The sequence below is a fragment of the Rhinopithecus bieti genome, unplaced genomic scaffold (genome assembly GCF_001698545.2).
Source record: "Rhinopithecus bieti isolate Rb0 unplaced genomic scaffold, ASM169854v2 scaffold_759, whole genome shotgun sequence".
In the NCBI taxonomy this organism is placed as follows: domain Eukaryota; kingdom Metazoa; phylum Chordata; class Mammalia; order Primates; family Cercopithecidae; genus Rhinopithecus; species Rhinopithecus bieti.
Genome location: NW_016803631.1, coordinates 2,481,159 through 2,501,075, shown reverse-complemented (window position 1 = coordinate 2,501,075; position 19,917 = coordinate 2,481,159). Strand labels below are relative to the sequence as shown.

General features: G+C 42.2%; 2 protein-coding genes across 6 annotated transcripts in view; both read left to right on the top strand.

Moving 5' to 3' along the window:
• The first annotated feature begins 6,296 nt into the window (after nt 1-6,296).
• On the top strand, nt 6,297-18,422 carry LOC108541432 (prohibitin-like). Its single transcript, XM_017890974.1, is given in 6 exon segments — nt 6,297-6,356; nt 14,590-14,665; nt 16,950-17,081; nt 17,545-17,886; nt 17,889-18,024; nt 18,284-18,422. Coding segments are annotated over 6 exon segments (885 nt in total).
• Nucleotides 6,362-19,917, top strand: part of NR1I2 (nuclear receptor subfamily 1 group I member 2) — a 40,477-nt gene continuing 26,921 nt past the window's right edge. For 3 of the 5 annotated variants that reach the window (XM_017891465.1, XM_017891471.1, XM_017891450.1), the window contains exon 1: nt 7,845-8,172. The gene's annotated coding sequence lies outside the window, so the exon portion shown is untranslated. Of the gene's footprint in view, nt 8,173-19,917 lie in introns of all 5 variants that reach the window. The other 2 variants (XM_017891480.1, XM_017891459.1) reach the window with 1 other exon arrangement.

Below are 19,917 nucleotides of genomic sequence, written 5' to 3'. Positions count from 1 at the left end.
ACATATATTGCAGAATAGGGAATCTAGACATCATCTCATACAGGTATGGTTAACTGATTTTTTTTTAACTAAAGTCCCAGAGCTTAATAATGGGGGAAAGAGAGCCTTTACAACAAATAGTGCTGGAACAACAGAATAAATGAAAGAAGGAAAAATAGATCTTGACATCTACAACACAGCAAACACAAAAATTAATTTGAGATGGGTTTCAGAATTAAGTTAAAAACTTAACGAGTGTCTAGAAAAAAAACCAAAAAACAAAAAACCACAGAATGCCTTTATGACTTGTCTACAGGACTCCAAAGACACTAGTCATTTAAAAATGACTTACAGATGCCTGCAGCCCATTCTGGGGAAAGGTCATTCATCGTGATGACCAATGTGGATACAAAGCCTAACACAAAAAGGTCTTGAACTTTTGGAATAGGTTGTTCCTGTATTGATCACTGTTCTCAAAAGGAAAGCCTCAACACAAGCTGTACACCTGTATCATCTCCTTGTACAAAGAAGGGAACTGAAACATAAAGAAGAAACAAGTCGTCCACTGGCATTGCTGACATCAGCAAAATGGTAGAATAGGCAGCTCCAAACTCCCATCCCTCCACAGAAATACTGAAAAACAAGAAGCAACTGTCAGAGTCAATTTTGCTAGAACTCTGGAAAAGAGTCAAAAGTTTACGGCAATTAAGAAAGTGCTGAACCAAGAAAAAGCAACTTAAAATGATAGGACATTTACCAGTTTTAAAATGGGGTGAAAATAATAGGAAAACTTTGTGGCAATTTTTCTTTCCTTGCCACATCTCCTCTTTGTCTCAGCAGCAGTCTTGAAGACAGCATCCCGTGTTCCCAGTATGGGACCCTGAACCCTGGTTCTGGAGGGAGCAGAGCAGGCTTCATTTGCAAATTGCTGGGGTTTGTTTGTCTGTTCTAACCTATTTGGGAGCTAACTGAAGAACTGATGTGAGGTGTGCATCTTGTTTTGCCTAACTGAGAACCCATGAAGAGGGAAAAGTGACAGTCATTGCTCAGAAACATTGTAAGGTGAATAAAAATCCTGCAGCCACCTGGAGGTGGAAGATTAAGGTTGAGACATGCAATAGAATGCTTAAGGTCTGGGAGCAAAAGCCAGGAAGACAGTTTCTTTGGGAAATTAGGGCAATTCAAAACTGCCAGTGTGTATTAGGGAGTTTAGAAAGCAACATGCATGCCAGGACAGGACACATGTTCAGAAAATACCTGAGAAGACCCTAACCTCTGTCTGATCTCTGGGCTCAGTACAAGTAGAAAGTGAAGGCTCATGTGAATTTTTTTTTTTTTTTTTTTTTTTTTTTTTTTTTTTTTTTTTTGAGACAGAGTCTCACTCTGTCATCCAGGCTGGAGTACAGCTCACTACAACCTCTGCCTCTTGGGTTCAAGCAATTCTCCTGCCTCAGCCTCCTGAGTAGCTGGGATTACAGGTGCCTGCCACCATACCTGGCTAATTTTTGTATTTTTAGTAGAGACAGGATTTTGCCATGTTGACCAGGCTGGTCTCAAACTCCTGACCTCAGGTGATCAGCCTCCCAAAATGCTGGGATTACAGGTGTGAGCCACCATGCCCGGCTTCATGGGGAATTTTAAATGCCCTACCAAAGTGTTAATAGTGCCCTAAGACAGAGCCAATCCACAGAGACTAGAAGAGGAGGGGGTTTTATTTGTTTTGTTTTACTTAGCTCCTGGCAGTCAAGGATAGTTCTATCAAAAACACTGGCTGAAGACAAGCTAAGCCTTCAGCAATCAAGACAAGCAAACCTTAAGGAACCGGAAGGATCTGACTTCCAGAGTTAAAACACTGTAATATTTGAATGTTCAATTTTAAAAAATCATAAGGCATACAAAGAAACAGGAAAGGATAATGCATTCAAAGGAAAAAAAATAAACTGACAAAACTGTCCATGAGAAAGCTCAAACATTGAAATTATTAGGCTAAGACTTTAAAAACAACTGTCTTAAATACATTCAAAGGACTAAAGGAGATCATGGAAATGAAGAAAGGAAACCAGAAAAATGATATATGAACAAAATGAGAATATCAATACAGAGATAGAAATTATAAAAAGGAATCAAATGGAAATTAAGAAGGTGAGAAGTATGATAACTGAAATGAGAAATGTCACTAGAGGAGTTCAACAGCAGGTTTGAGCAGGCAGAAGAATGATTTAACAAACTTGAAGATAGGACAATTGAAATGATCTATTCTGAGGAGCAGAATGAAAATGAGTGAAGAAAAGTGGACAAAGACTAAGACACCTGTGGAACACCATCAAGTGGACCAACATATGCATTATGAGAGTCTCAGAAGGACAAGGGAGAGAGAGACAGAGAGAGACAGAAATTATATGTGAATGGCCAAAAATGTCCCAAATGTTATAAAAGACATGAGTCTACACACCCAGGAAGCTCAACAAAGCCCAAGCAAAATAAACACGAAGAGATACACCAAGATACAGTATGGGCAAATTGTTGGAAGACAAAGAGAATCTTGAAAACCCCAAGAGAGAGGCAACTCATCCTGTACAAGGGAGCCTTAATAAGATTAACAGTTGATTTCACATCAGAAACCATGGAGGCTTGAAAACAGGAGGCCTGATGCCACTTCACACCTAGAATGGATATAATTCTTTAATGGAAAATAACAAGGAGAGGATGTTGGAGAGGACATGAAGAAATTGAGACCCTTTTACATTGCTGGTGGGAGTACAAAACGATGCCACTGCTGTGGTAAAGCTTGGTAGTTCCTCAAAAAGTTAAACGTAGAACTACCACATGACCCAATGTCTTAGTCCATGCAGGTTACTACAACAAAATACCATAAATTGGATAATAAACAACAAAAATTTATTTATCATAGTTTTAGAGACTTAGAAGTCCAAGTCAAGGTGCCAGCAGATTCAGTGACTGGTGAAGCCACCTTCCTGGATCATAGATGACAGTCTTCTCACTCTAACTTCAGGTGGAAGAAGGGGCATCAACCATGAGGGCTCTACCTTCATGACCTAATCACCTCCCAAATGCCCCACCTCCAAAACCATCACCTTGGGGGTTAGGATTTCAACATACGGATTTTGAGCAGACTCAAACACCAGCAGTTACACTCCTAGGTACATATCCAAAAGAATTAAAGCAGAAGCTCAAACAGATATTTATACACCAATGTTCATGGCAGCATAATTCACAACAGCCAAAAGATACATGGATAAGTTAAATATGCTATATGCATACAATAGATTATTATTCAGCCATAAATAGGAATGATGTTCTGACCCACGTTACAACATGAATGAACATTATGCCGACTGAAATAAGCCAGACACAAAAGGACAAATATTGTGTGATACCAAATACATAAAATATCTAGAATATGCAAATTCATGGAGACAGAAAGTAGATTAGAGGTTACCAGGGGCTCAAGGAAGGTAACAATGGGGAGTTGCTTAATGGATGGAGTTTCTATTTGGGATGATGAAGAGGTTCTGGATATGAATAGTGGTGATGGTTGCAAAACATTATAATTAATGCTACTGAATTGTACACTTCAAATGATTTAAATGGTTAATTTTATGTTATACGTATTTTTTACCATAATAAAAAATGTTGGCTGGGTGTGGTGGCTCATGCCTGTAATCCCAGCACTTTGAAAGGCCAAGGTGGGAAGATCGCTTGAATTCAGGAGTTCAAGACCAGCCTGGGCAACACAGGGAAACCCGTCTCTACCAGAAAAACATAGCTGGGCATATGCCTGTAGGCCCAGCTACTCAGAAGGCTGAGGCAGGAGAATCGTTTCAGCTTGGAAGGTTGAGGCTGCAGTGAGCCATGATTGCCTCCACTGCACTCCAGCCTGGGCAACAGTGCAAAATCCTGTCTCAAAAAAAAAAAAAAAAAAAAAAAAAAAAAAAGTAAAGACTGATAAATTGTACCTTATAAAAATAAAATAAATACATAAAATGTGACTAGCAATTTTAAGACACTTAAATACTGGAATTAATGTATTGAATACCTACTCTGGGAATTAGTGTTATGTTTTCATTTACAGAGACAAAACAGGTCTAATTGATTGACTAAACAGTAGCTGTAAATGTGATCAGTGTTTGGATGTCTATTCATAGAATAGGCATAATTTTTCTGAGAGATGATTTGACTCTTGGCTGCTTCCTGTATGACCCCTTGATTTACATTTCATTCAAGAGTTTCTAATATAATATTGTGGAGCAAAGAAACTCGACAGCAACAGCCGTTGAGAGAAAGTAACTGTCATATTAATATTGCTGGGAAGAGGTATTGTGGTGTTACCAGATTCCAGATTTGCACCTTTTCCCCTCAATCCCTTTATCCCTCTCATACATTATAGTTATTTATGAAAATATATGTATAATTCTAAATAATTTTTAGATAATTCCATATATACTAAATACCCAATTATCTCTTTGCTATCAAAGGATGATTTATCTTCATCATGACACTTGCCATCGTTACAAGTTTAAAGCCTAAAAATTAAAACTTAAGAGGTTTCACACATTTAAGAGCTAATTTATTTAATAATAAATCAAAAGTAAGTATGAGTTTCATTTAGTAGTAGCATGAGCTAGCTGCGGGGAAGGTCCTCTCAAGGTGGTCCTTTTTCTTCTTTTCAATAAAGGCAGAACTCTATTAAAGTGTATTAGTAAAAACCATACTTAAAATAATTACTACACCGAACTGAGCAGCCACCAAATGCAATTGGTACCAACTGAAATAAGGACCTCTGCTCTCAGGAGGCTTATAACTAACTAAGGCAAGAAGTCACAGATAGCATATTCTGCAGTGTAATTTATAGATGAGGTGAAAACAAAGTGTTCCAAAATTCTAAGAGAGACATTGGAATTCTGACCACAACAAGTGTAATTTATGGAGCCTCAGAGTAATTATAGGATCTGGAACAGCTGGCGCTCAAATTTAGTTGTCCCCCCAGTTGCTGCCATTTCTGGGAAGTTAAAATTTGCGTCACTGCTTCTACTTGTGATAAAATGAAACTGCTTTCAAAGAGAAGATTCCTATTCCTAGCCTTCTTGGGTAACTTCTATTACCTCCACTTAAGGATGAAAAGGGAGACGGTTCCTCCAAGACTGCCTCATGGGGATCAGAGTGTCACCTCCACGCTTTTGCCCTAAGTGCCCCTGAGCAGACCCCAAAGGAAGGCTAAGAGATTTTTGAGAAAGACCATGTGACTGGCTAATAAACACCTATTTTCCTCAGATTCTACCTGAATTTATATCATCAGTGCATCACTCTTTTGTCCTCTCTTCCTCTTTTTAAATATAAATATTCTCTGGAGATGGGGTAAAACATTAAATGAATTCACACTGAGGAAACTGGCCAGGCAGAATGACTTATGCCTGTAATTTCAGCAATTTGGGAGGCCAAGGCAGACAGATTGCTTGAGCCCCAGAGTTCGAGACCAGCCTGGGCAACATAATGAGACCTCGTCTCTACAAAACAAAACAAAACAAAACAAAAAAATTAGCCAAGTATGGTGGCATGCACCTGTAGTCTCAGGTATTTGGGAGGCTGAGGTGGGAGGATTGCTTGAGCCCAGGAGGTTGAGGCTGCAGTGAGCTGTGACCATGACAGTGCACTCCAGCCTGGGTGACAGAGCAAGACCCTGTCTCAAAAAAAGAAAAAAAGAAAAGAAAAGAAAAGAAACTCTTCAGGCTGATCAGATCTTCTTTTCTCTGATGAGTAGCTTAGGAGCTCTGCATTTCTGGCTGCTGCAATAGACAAAGTGTAGAACAGAGGTCAAGGCCTCAAATTTCTCTGACTTCCCAGCTGGGCTTGAGAGTGACTCAGGCCCTCACCTGAGGGCATTAGTAAGCTGTCCTTAAGAACAAGAGTGTATTTTCTGGCTGTTTTCTTAACTCATTTCACTATAGAGCCATGCCTAATATTAACAGTGCAGTGCTAGACTAGAGAGGCCTGACACTCCTACAGCCTTCTCCTGTCTTCCAGCTGGGACTTCACACCACAGACCCAGAGGAAAAGAGACCCAAAGATCCCTGCAGAAAACTGAGAATAGTTCCTTTACCACAGTGGTTTCATAATCTGTTCTTAGTTTCCTGTTTCTGCTGTAAACGATTCACCATATTTTATAAGAGAGAGAAGGCCAGGCTCTTGTGAGCCAGGAGGGATTTGAGAGATGATGAAAGCTATGTATGTTACCCATAACCTAAGGACTTCTGCAAGGTGCCCTACCTGAGCTGGAGTCGTGCCTTTTTTCCCTGGACATGGAAATACCTGTCAGTGCAGAAAGGCCTACTTTTGATCTTGGAAATAAGTTTTCTGGGGTGAGTTCTTAACGCTTTCCAGCTTTCCCACCCACTTTGGCTGTAGCCATGGCCTTCTGATCTATGTTTCTCAGGGGACCTGCAGGCCCCAGATATAGCCCCATGCTGTCCTCCTACCCCAGAGCACACTGTTCAGGCTACTTCCCCTGGGACTGAAATCCAGTATTTCACTTACTCTTTTTCTTTCCAGTATCCTCATGACATTCAATATTGCACTTACTCTAGGTCCTCCCTGCCTAAGCCCAAGTCAACTTGCTGTCCGGTGGGATTTGTAATCCAATGCTTCCTTGCCCTAGCAGAATCCCCTGTGTATAATCAGAAATGTGACTGAAAAAAGGACAGAGCCCTATGACTGTGGTCCCAGTCCCCACTGCTGACAGTAAGTCCCCAGGAGTGAGCTGTGTAAGCACCTTACATTCTGCACTTGGCTGAAAACAGCAAGGCAAGCCTCCAGTTAAGAAATGTTAGCCCCTAAGAAATCCCTGCCTCAAGTCTTTCTCATCCCTTGGGAAGTGCAAATTGGGTAGAGAAGAAACTGATTAAAAACAGAACAAAACAAATCATATTTAGATATTTTGGCTTTTCTCACCAGGGCTGGATTCAAGCATGTCCTTCAAAATAATAACAACTTAAGTCAATAAATAAATGTAAGGAAGTCCAAATGTTCACATGAAAACAACTGTGGTCATTTTTTGGCAATCCCCGGTTCTCTTTTCCACCTGTCTGCTCAGTTGTGGTCTCCCTCTCCCCCTCTTGTTGGGGCCCATGCCCCCGCTTTACTGTTGCCAGAGGCTTGTACTTAGTTTTCCTGTTAGGTAGGAGCAGTTACTTCCACTCCCCACACCTGCCATAAAGCACCTTTGTAAACAAAGCGAGTAGAAGGAAAATATCCTGATATCCACCACGTTCGGCTTTTGCTGATTCTGTTCACTTGGGAGCAGCTGCTGCTGGGGAATAAGAAGGTTGAGACTGAGAGTGAGGACCACTCCCTGCTGGTAGGACTCAGGAGAGCAAAGAGCCCTCAGCTGGTCCATCCTCCCCACTCCTGGTCAGCCTTCTGTTCTGAGATCAGAGTGGTGGGGTCACACTCTCAAGAACTGTGCTCAGCCGCCTCATCTCACAACCTTTCCCTCTCCCTGTGTGACTGCTTCCCTCTTACATAACCACGCTGGTGATTGGCACTGTCATAAATCAATACTTTGCTCACTTTCACATCAAGTAACACTATCCAGGGAGGTGGTTTCAACAAAGGAGGAAGTATTAGGAGATCTAGGTTCAAATTAACGCTGCCCCTAGAGGTAAAGGACAGAGACCCTCAGACTGATGAAATACGCTGAGCATTACGTAGACAAAGCAGGTGTTTTCCACTCTCTTCCCCTTCTTCTGTGTTTTTACAGTGAAGACACCTGAAAGAAAAAAGTAGGGGGAACATAATGAGAGTAAATACGGTAATCTCTTCATTTGCTAGTTCAAGCGCTGGACTTGGGACTTGGGAGTGGCAATGGGGCCGCTTAGAGCCTGTATCTGACTTGGACTGAAATGTAGGTGAGAGACAAGATTGTCTCATATCCGGGGAAATCATAACCTATGACTAGGACAGGAAGAGGAAGCACTGCCTTTACTTCAGTGGGAATCTTGGCCTCTGCCTGCAAGCCAAGTGTTCACAGTGAGAAAAGCAAGAGAATAAGCTAGTACTCCTATCCTGAACAAGGCAGCGGCTCCTTGGTAAAGCTACTGCTTGATCGATCCTTTGCACCTGATTGTTCAAAGTGGACCCCAGGGGAGAAGTCAGAGCGAAGAACTTACCGCCAAGCAGGTATGGTTTTTCTTTCTTTCTCTTTTGCTAGGGGCTGACTGCCCTTCAGCTTCATCCAAAAGATGTGTGTGAACACAAGTATACCTTCTGTTTGAGGTCAGCATCATAGTGGGTGCTGAATCATGTTGGCCTTGCTGCTGTCTCCTCATTTCTAGGTTGGAAAAAAAAAAAAGCATGAAAACAGTCACTTAATGTTGCGCCTCATTACTGATTTTCTCTGGTCCTGCACTAGCCTCCTAGAAAAATCACCATGGGGACGCCTCAACTCTGCATGAGTTACCACAAGTCACACATACAGCCACCTCCCTGTTACAGGGCTGGAGTCCCTGGACCCAGGAAATTCCACCCCCCAGGACTGTGGGAGCTGGAGGCTATGGGAACTGGGAGCAACTCAGCCCTGATTCCTTTTGGCCTGCTGGGTTAGTGCTGGCAGCCCCCTGAGGCCAAGGACAGCAGCATGACAGTCACCAGGACTCATCACCTCAAGGAGGGGTCCCTCATTGCACTTGCCACAGCCCTGCACAGTCCTGCGGCTGAGTTGGTTTCAGACCAGTGAGTTTTCTACCTCTACTATTGAGAGGGCACCTTGTCCCACAGAACCGAGTCTTGCCTGCAAGTGCTCAGTGCCACCAAGCCCTTCTTCTCTCCACATTACAGCCTGGCTTGGCTGAGGCTGTGGCCGGAGGCACTGCTTTAAGGCCACTCCATATCTGGGACAGGTCAACAGATACCTCTGAGGCCACTGAGTCTTGACTCAATGAATCAGCTATAGCAGGCACTGTTCCTCTGCTACATGGCCTCTAATGATCTGGCCGGAGTTGAAAGGATGCTAAGGGAGGCCTCAGAGGCTTATTTAATCAGTTGGTTAATGGGAAAAAGTATTTTTTGGTACACAAATATGCTTTAAAAATATTTTAGTTATGTCATAAAAGTCTAAACCTGGGGTTGACAAACTATGGCTCACAGGCTAACTCTGGCCCACCAGCTGTTTTTATAAATGAAGCTTTATTGGAACACAGCCATGCCCATTCGTTTTGTATTGTGTACAGCTGTTTTTGCCCTACAACAGCAAAATTAACCAGTTGCACATGAGACAGTATGGCCCACAAAGCCTATAATATTAACTATCTGGCCTTTAACAGAAAAAGTTTTCCAACTTCTGATCTAAAAGCTGTCAACTTGTTACAAAATTATTATGGAATAAACCCAAGACAACCACAAAACTGACTAGACTATGTTTTTTAGGTAATAACTTTTTAAATTATAAAGTAATATATGGTTTCATGCTCCTTGAAAATGAGAAAGCAGTATAGATAAACCTAAATTCACCTTTGGCCTTTCTGTCAATCCTAATCTCCAGTTTCCTCAAAAGTACTTAGTGTGATATATTTACTGCCAGACCATTGTGTCTGTGTGTGTGTTCATCTATGCATAGATGTACTATTAAACATATCTGTTGTCATGTTGTTCTAATTCTGTTTTTCCACTCAATAGCATAGATCTCTACTTCATTAATTTTAACAGCTATGTCATATTTCACAGTGTACACTTCTTTTATTTAGCCATTTTCTTTTTGATAGATATTTAAACTTTTTCCAATTTTTCAGTCTTACCAATGAACACCACTGTGTTTGTCTGCTTGTGGACATGTGCAAATATTTCACTAGAGGAACTACTGAGAAGTTGAATTGCCACATCACGGGATATATGCAGTTCAATTTTTGAATGCCAAACAGCCCTTCACAGTGCCTGAACCCATTGTACTCCCTCCAGCAGAGAAGGATAGTTACCGTTCCTCCACACTCCAAGCAATGCTTGCTGTTTATTCAGTATTTTATTATTTTTTCCATTTGAATTAGTGCAAATGACAACCCATTATTTCAATATTTTAATTTCCCTGATTGTTAATGAAGTTGAGCATTCTTTTTATAGGACCTCTCTTGGCCATTGTATTTCTCTTCTTAAATTACCTATTCATATCCTTAGCTTATTTTATGTTGGATTTTTTTACTTCTTTGTAGGAGTTTGTTATTTATTCTCAATGCAAATTATTTGATATGCATGTAATATTCTCCCTAAGCCTGTCACTTGTGTTTTAACTTTGTTTAAATCATACTTTTAGCCAACAGAAATTTTACTATTATTTTGTAGTTATTTTGATGTAGTTAAACCTGTCAATTTCCCTCTTTATGGATTTTACTCTCTGAGGCTGATTTTTAAAAGATTTCGCAGCTTCCAAGATTATGAAGCTACTTTGGTGCATCTTCCTGTGATACTTTTATTTTAAAAGTTAGTCTTTATTCATCTGGCACTTATTGCAATATATTATTTCAATACTATTAATTGAAAAGTCCATCTTTTTCCTGTTTGTCTGAAATGCCACCTCTATCATGTACTAAATTCCTACTTACACATGTCCATTTTTCTGTCCTTTTGTATTTATTTCCTATTCCTAAGCCAATTTCCACTATAATGTTTACATTTTCTACTTGATATTTTCCCCCAATAAATAGAAAATCTATTTTGTGTTTTGACATTTTGCCTGGTTACCTTATGGAATTATCTTTATAGTTACAAAAGCTCATCAGTTGATTCCTTTGGAATTTCTAGATAGACAAACGTATCATCTTTATATAGTAAGAGTTTTGCTTCTTCCTTTCTAATCTTTACCAACCTTAATTTTTTGTGTCTTATTGGTTTTTCTTGGCTGAGTAGTAGCCATGAAAGAAGGTAGTGTCAGAGCTGATACATACAGTTGTGTGGGAAGTATACTGCACAATTCTAGGGGATACTGTTTACAAACACTTATATGTCCTAGGCATTCTTGTCATGTTCCTGATTTCCATTTTTATTTTGTACTAGGAACTTATTTTTCTTGGAACCTTGTCTTTGGGATTCATTGAGATCGAAACTGTTTTCCTCTAGAGGATTTATTTTTGCTTTTGCCAGGAACCTGAGGACAGAACTAACTGGGACCACCATAAGCTTGGGGTCTACTGGCCACACAAATAGTGTGAATTCTGACCCAAACTTACTTGATCACAGGCCTGTTGTGAAGAATCTCAAAGGAGTCTTTTCTTTTTGCTCTACCCGGAGCCAAGGCTGAGAAGGCCTGGGATAGACCTGTCTCCCTCTGTGGTTCCTACTGACAATGCACCCTTAGGGGATCTTGAGTTTCTAGTCTAGGATCTGGGTGGTCCCCAGGCTTTGTCTCCTATTCTACCATTAAAATCCAGGCTCCAGGCCTACAGGAGTCCAGAAAACCCCAGGATAATCATGCCTCCCCTTTCTCATGCCTCCCCTTTCTCATGCCTCCCCTTTCTCATGCCTCCCCTTTCTCATGCCTCCCCTTTCTCATGCCTCTGGCTTAGCATAATCTTATACATTTTGACCTCTTGAGACTCCCTTTACTTTCCTACCAGCTCAATCCTGCATGAAAGATGACATTCTTACAAATTTATCCAGTATTTTTAGGTGCTGTATACCAGGAGAATTTTCTCTAACCACCTTCTCCATCATAGTGCCAGCAATAAAATCTTTATTTTTTATTTTAATGAGATTGATTCTAATGCTTCTCCAATAAGATACATAGTAAAAGTGTTTAGTAACTATTCTATATCAGTTTAGTGAAGCTCTCTTCCATTCCTCTTGGTTAACCAAGAATTTTAATCATGAATGAATATTGAGTTTTATTAAATGCTTTTCAGCATTTATCAATTTCCTTATCATATTTCCATAACTAATTATATAACTCATCCCAAGGGTGATGGAAGCAGAGGTGACCTAATGACCACTAGGACCCTTGGAATGCAGACTCATGATTTTTCCATTAAAAAGAACAATAAATTCAGGGAATGTGGACAACATCAATTCAAATTCTTAGTGTGGTTGCCATGTTCTGTTCGCTGAGCCATCAGACTCTTGTCCTCACACTTCAGATATTGGTTTCCTGGGCACAACCTGGGCAGGACGGGACCCCTCTTGCATACAGGGGCCTTTTAGGTGGCACAACTTGAAGGGGGCTGGGAAAAGTTCCCTGCAACACCTCCTGAACCTCTATGAAACATCGATATGACAAACTGAATACCCAACTGGAAATTGACATAAAGAGACATACCCAAATCCTAAATCCTAATTTTCCTGGATCTGTGTAAGTTCAAAAGGGTCAAACTATAAAACCACAGGCAATACTGGCACTACACATGCATTGATAAGACGTAGGCAGTTAACTCGGAGGCCGCTGTGTCCTGTTAAATATCGGAGGAGGGTACTGTGTGTACTTATGACCTGGGCTGATAACCAGCTCTCAACCCTGATGTGTGTCTGGGAACCTTCTGACTTCTTGGATCTGATGACCAAGTCCCAGGAAGCATAAAGGTCAATTTTCATTTATGGCCCCCTGAAAATAGCAGCTGACTTCACTTTCTTGAATTCACAAACTGTGACTTCGGCTATCTGAGTTTCCTGTGGAGGCCTGCGCATGCCAGGGCCAATGAGGAGACTTTTGTTTACAATACTTGATTTGTTTCATAAATAATTTAAAACATATAGCCTCATTTTGTCCCCATGAATTCTGTGAAAAAGCAACTTGCGTCATGTATCTATTTACATGACAGGAAGAATCAGAATAAAGGAAAAGAAAAGATATTCTGGCCGGGCACGGTGGCTCACGCCTGTAATCCCAGCAACTTGGGAGGCCGAGGTGGGTGGATCACTTGAGGTCAGGAGTTTGAGACCAACCTGGCCAACATGTTGAAACCCCATCTCTACTAAAAATGCAAAAATCATCCAGGCATGGTAGCGCACAACCTGTAATTTCAGCTACTCTGGAGGCTGAGGCATGAGAATCATTTGAACCCGGAAGGTGGAGGTTGCAGTGAGCAGAGATCATGCCACAGCACTCCAACCTAGGGGATAGAGTGAGATTGCCTCAAAAGAAAATAAAAAAAAAGTTCTGTCATTAATTGACTTCATGAACTGGAACACACCCCAGAGCCCCTGTTTATTCATTTGCAAAAGGGATAATAAGAACGGCTCTGCCCCCGACTCACTTGTTCAACTTGCCTTCTTCACAGGCACCTCGACATGAAGTTGTAATTTTGAAATCATTTTGTAAACAGCAAAACTTGTGCAAATGTGAGTTAAACTCACCAAACATCACCCTTCACTGAACAACATCAATGGTTTTATAGGCATCACTTGCCTGCATCTTAGAAATTCAGTATTCTTATATTACATTCCCCTTACCTGCTTTTTTCTCTTTATCCTCTGGCCAATTCTGCTATTAATATGTGGGTGTGGGGGTGTGTGTGTGGTGCGTGTGTATGTGTATCTTGGAGATAGTGGGATGATTATATATATATTATGCGTGTATGTGTACATATATGTGTGTATACACACATGATTATATATAATCATGTGTGTATATGTATGTATACACACACACATAATTAAATATATATATAATCCTGCTATCTCCAAGAGTTTCTATCCCAAAGATTATGGTTTTTGTTTTTTTAACCATTTACCCCCTTTTACTTAGACTCTGTTGCTTCAACTTCAAATTGCCCACTCTTCTCTTCCCATAATTTCAGTAACCTGGTTCCAAAGATTTTACTTTGACTCATTTGAAGACTAAATGTATCTATATGTCCTCCCCACATCTTTCTCCGGGGAAGGAACTATCTCACCCTCAAATGTATATTGACTTTCTAAAAAAATTATTATTATTATTATTTTAAGAGACAGGGTCTTGCCGTGTCACCTAGGCTGGAGAGCAGTGGTATGATCATGGCTCACTGCAGCCTCGAAATCCTGGGCTCAAGCAATCCTCCTGCCTCAGCCTCCCAAATAGCTGGGACTACAGGTATGTGCCACCATGCCCAGACACTTTTAAAATTTATTTTTGGTACAGACAGAGTCTCACTTTGTTGCCCAGGTTCATCTGAAATTCCTGGCCTCAAGTGATCCTCCTGCCTCAGCCCCCGAAGCATTGGGATTACAGGTGTGAGCCACCATCCCTGGCCATTACATATAAAAATTTGTTTATTTATTGTCGATTGATTGAGACAAGGTCTCATTCTCTTGCCCAGGCTGGAGTGCAGTGGACAATCATGGCTCACTGCAGCCTTGACCTCCTGGGCTCAAGTGTTCTTCTTGCCTCAGCCTCCCAAGTAGCCTCCCATGACTACAGGCACATGTCACCACACTTGGCTAATTTTTTGCTTTTTGTAGAGATGGCATGTTGCCCAGGCTTGTCTAAACTCCTGGCCTCAAATGACCCTCCTGTTTCAGCTTCCCTAAGTGCTGGGATTACAGGTGTGAGCCACTGTGCCTAGCCTGTATATTGGCTTTAAACAACAATTTATAATGTGAGTCATTTCACATATCTGTTTGTTTATTTCTTTTATTTCCTAGCACCGTAAAGGTGTTTTTATTGACAAGATCATCTTCTCCATGCCAGTCTGTTTGCGTACTGCCAATTTTCTGTCTGGTTAGTTGGATTTCTTAGGTCCTGCTACTATTGCAAGTGTGGACTGCAGACCCACAGCATCAGCTCACCTGGGAGCTTGTGAGATGCTGAAGCTCAGGCCCACCACAGACCTACTGAATGGGAATTTGCATTTTCATGAGCTCCTGGGTGATCTGTACGTACATGAAAGCTGGAGGATCACTCTCTTAGATTGTAAGCACAGGCTCCAGGTGACCTTAAATAGGGCCACTTCTGAAGCAGGCATGGGAGAGAAGGAAGGCAAAAATCTCAACTGCCAGGACCCTGACCTCCTAGAGATTAAAATGTGGTTCAGAACTCAGGTTGGGATCAAATGCAGTTTAATTGACATGGTTATCTTTTTATTCCTTATTGTAGTGCTTTTAACTACTGCATTAGTCCATGTTCACATTACTGATAAAGACATAACTGAGACTAGATAAATTACAAAGAAAAAGTGGTTCAACTGACTCACAGTTCCATGTGGCTGGGGAGGCCTCACAACCATGGTGGAAGGCAAAAGGCATGTCTTACGTGGTGGCAGGCAAGAGAGAGAATGAGAACCAAGTGAAAGGGGTTTCCCCTTAAAAAACCATCAGATCTCATGAGACTTGTTCACTACCACGAGAACAGTGTGGGGAAACCATCCCCATGATTCAATTACCTCCCACCAGGTCCCTCCCACATACGTAGCATTATGCAAGCTACAATTCAAGATGAGATTTGGATGGGGACACAGCCAAACCATATCAACTACTGATGGTACTTTCCTTTGCTTCCTTTTTTTCTGCTGCTTCTCCACCTCACAGCTTCTGCTTCCTCAGAGCCCTTCCTGCTTCGCAGCTTCCCTGTCCTGCCTTCTCTCTGAGTGCACTGTGGCTGCCATGCACAGGGCAGGACCAAGGTACCCAGAGCAATCTGCTATTTTGGCTTCCCTTCAATTTAAATTCAATTTAAATATTCTTTAAATATTTGTTGACATTTATTTGGTGATGTTCTTTTTTTAATTTGTGGTAAAATATACAGAAGGAGCAGGATTGAAAAATTAATTAATTAATTCTGGTAAAATTCATACAACAAATTTTACCATCTTAAGCATTTCTAAGTATGTATCTCAATAATGTTAAGTATATTTTCATCGTTGTACAGCCAATCTCCAGAGGTTTTTCATCTTTTAAAATGGAAACTCTACCCATTAAACAACTCGCATTCCCCTCGCCCCACAGACCCTGGCAACCACCATTCTACTTTCTGCTTCCATGAGTTTGACTACTATACCTCGTATTTGTCTTTCCGTGACTGGCTTATTTCAATTAGCATAATGTCCTCAAGGTTCATCCGTATTGTAGTATGTGTTAGAATTTTCTTTTTTTTTAAAGGCTGACTGTATTCCATTGTAGTATGTCCCATGTTTTGTTTATCCATTCATCAGTTGATGAAATTTGGGTTGCTTCTACGTTTTGTCTATTGTGAATAGTGCTGCTGTGAACATCAGTGTACAAATAACTCTTCAAGACCCCGATTTCAGTTCTTTTTGGATATACACCCAGAAATGATTGCTGAATTATATGATAATTCTATTTCAGTTTTCTGAGAAATTGCCATATTGTTATCTATAATGGCTACACCATTTTTACATTCCTACCACCTGAGTCCAAGGTTCCAATTTGTCTACAGCCTTGCCAACACTTGCTATTTTCTGTTTATGTGATAGCAGCCATCCTAAGGAGTATAAAGTGATGTTTCATTATGGTTTCCATTTGCATTTGCCTTATGATTAGTGATGTTATTTTTTCGTGTGCTTGTTGGCAAGTGATGTTCTTTTAAATGTGTACTATGTTCTTTATGGTCAAAATAAGTAATTTATTCTGTGTAATTTTCCAAACCACACAACTTCTTGGAAGGCATGTTTAAGTGTTTACATTATAAAACAGTACACTTCTTTCTTGCAAACAGCCCTACACCACATATTATTCCATTTCTGGCTCTGTCTGCCAACTTCAATGTGCTGTCCTCAGGGTTGGGTTGACTGGAGTGGCCCTGAGTGACAGGCATGTGAGTGTCCCTGAGCACTGTGCAGATACTAGTCTGTATTGTCAAGGAGTGTTTTAAGTCTCCACCTCAGGGTGATGACTGCTTTGGTAGGAAAAGAGGCAGTTTAAAATTCATCTGATTTCTGTTTCGTTCCAATAATGTTTTGGTGCCTTTGAATATGGCAGCTCCCTAGACAGCAGTCCAGCCAGCAGACCTTTTATAACTTAGCTCTGTCTGTATGTCTGACATCTAGACTCACGAGAAGAGGATCTAAATGGGTCAGGGAATTACTTGTCCCTGGGACAGAGCTATTACACCATTCTTCACAGGCCCCAGAAGGTCTATGGACCCTTTGTTTGGGTACCAGGAACTCCTCTAAGAACAGGTTTGGGGTGGGCTTGGCCTCCACAGTGGCCTCCTACTGCAAGGTCAGGCTGGATTAACATCTGTGAGAGTCTCCTGCACAAGGAGAGGTGGGAGGCTGTGAACACTCGTATGTGTCCCCTTGTGTAATTGCTTCACCAATGTTGACAGCTCATGTGACACACCTGTCTTCTGATAGAGGAAGGAAGTAATACCATTTTCTATCAAAAGCATTCCTTGATCATCGCTGCCCTAAAAAACAATTATTTAATGGGTCTTTTGTCAAAGTCAGTGATATGGTTTGGATGGTTTGTCCCTTTCAAATCTCATGTTGAAATATGATCTCCAGGCCGGGCGCAGTGGCTCACAACTGCAATCTCAGCACTTTGGGAGGCCAAGGCAGGCAGATCACCTGAGGTCAGGAGTTTGAGACCAGCCTGGCCAACATGGTGAAACCCCGTCTCTACTAAAAATATAAAAATTAGATGTGGAGGTCAGAGTGGAAGCAAGTGTGAGAAGGTTCAGCAGAAGAAAACATAGCTGCCAAGTGTTTGAGTCCATCAGCAAGTTTGGGCTGGCCTTAGCTGTTGCAGGAGGCATGGTGAACTCTGCCTTATATAACATGGATGCTGGGCACAGAGCTGTCATCTTTGACCAATTCTGTGGAGTACAGAACATTGTGGTAGGGGAAAGAACTCACTTTCTCATACCATGGGTACAGAAACCGATTATCTTTGACCACCATTCTCAACCACGTAATGTGCCAGTCATCAATGGTAGCAAAGATTTACAGAATGTCAACATCACACTCTGCGTCCTCTTTGGGCCTTCATTAGCCAGCTTCCTCGCATCTTCACCAGCATCGGAGAAGACTATGATGAGCGTGTGCTGCCATCCATCACTGCCGAGAGCCTCAAGTCAGTGGTGGCTCGCTTTGATGCTGGAGAACTAATCACCCAGAGATAGCTGGTCTCCAGGCAGGTGAGCGACAACCTTACAGAGTGAGCAGCCACCTCTGGGCTCATCCTGGACGATGTGTCCTTGACAATCTGACCTTCAGGAAGGAGTTCACAGAAGCAGTGGAAGCCAAACAGGTGGCTCAGCAGGAAGCAGAGAGGGCCAGCACTCACTGGCTACTGCAGGGGACGGCCTGATGGAGCTGTGCGAGCTGGAAGCTGCGGAGGACATCACGTACCAGTTCTCTCGCTCTTGGAACATCAGCAGTCTGCCGGCAGGGCAGTCCGTGCCCCTCCAGCTGCCCCACCTGCCTGCACCTCCGCGGCCAGCTGGGCCACAGCCCCGATTATTCTTAACACTGCCTTCCTTCTGCCCCCACCCCAGAAATCACTGTGAAATTTCATGATTGGCTTAAAGTGAAGGAAATAAAGATAAAATCACTTCAAATCTCTAAAAAAAAAAATACAAAATTTAGCCGGACGTGGTGGCGCATGCCTGTAATCCCGTAATCCCAGCTACTTGGGAAGCTGAGGCAGGAGAATCGCTTGAACCCAGGAGGCAGTGGCTATAGTGAGCTGAGATCATGCCACTGCACTCCAGAGTGGGGTGACAGAGCAAGACTACGTCTCAAAAACAACAACCAAACAAAAAGAAATGTGACCTCCAGTGTTGGAGGTAGGCCTAGTGGGAGGTGTTTGGTCATGGGGGTGGATCCCTCATGACTGGTTTGGTACCCTCGGTAATGAGTGATTCTCACTCTTAGTTCATACAAGAGCTGGTTGTTTAAAGAGCCCGGCACCTCCTCCTCTCTCTCTTGCTCCCTCTTGCCATGTGACATGCCGGCTCCCGCTTCACCTTCCGCCATGCTTAGAAGCTTCCTGAGACCTCACCAGAAGCAGATGCTGGTCATGCTTATACAGCCTTCAGAAGCATGAGCCAAACGAACCTCTTTTCTTCATAAATTACCCAGCCTCAGATTCCTTTGTAGCAATACAAAATGGACTAACACAATCAGATCTCACTGTAACTCCAGAACCTTGCTGCCCACCATTCTCTCCTAGCCAAAGTCCACTTTTTCTCCTCCAGAGTTACCACAAAGAAAATGAACAGCCTCAATCCTTGCCACTCAGGCGTCCGTGTAAACAGAGTCCACCAACAGGCTTTGTGTGAGCAACAAGGCTGTTTATTTCACCTGGGTGCAGGCAGGCTGAGTCCGAAAAGAGAGTCAGCAAAGGGTGGTGGGATTGTCATTAGTTCTTACAGGTTTTGGGAAAGGCGGTGGAGTTAGGAGAAATGTACATTCTCAAGGGTGGGGAGAGTTACAAAGAACCTTCTTAAGGGTGGGGGAGATTACAAAGTACATTGATCAGTTAGGGTGGAGCAGAGACAAATCACAATAGTTTCCACAGTGAAGGCTATTTTCACTTCTTTTGTGGATCTTCAGTTGCTTCAGGCCACCTGGATGTAAACAGGGGATATGATGGCTTAGCTTGGACTCAGAGGCCTGACATAGATGAAATTTCTCTTCCAAACACCACTAGCTGGGGAGTTGGCTCTTGGCTGGGGTTGGTCAGTGCACAGGCCAGTAAGGGAGCTGGGCAAGTGCAGAAGTGGAGACTAGCTGTGTCCCAGACAGCGACTCTCCCCGGTCTGTGACCCTGGAGAGTCCTTTAGCAGGGCAAAGTGCAACGTAGGCAGACCATAAGGGATGCCTCAGTGACAGACAAGCTTTGTGTGCCTGCAGGGTGACAGGAAGAGGGTGGGGCAGGAGAGGGAGATAAAAGGGCTCTGAGGCAGTGTACTCTGAGCTCCTTCCAGTCTCCTGCTCTGCTCAGCCGGTCAGCCCGGCCTCCCTTGTTTAGGACCACACAGCACTGCTGTGTGTCTGCCTTTACCCGTGG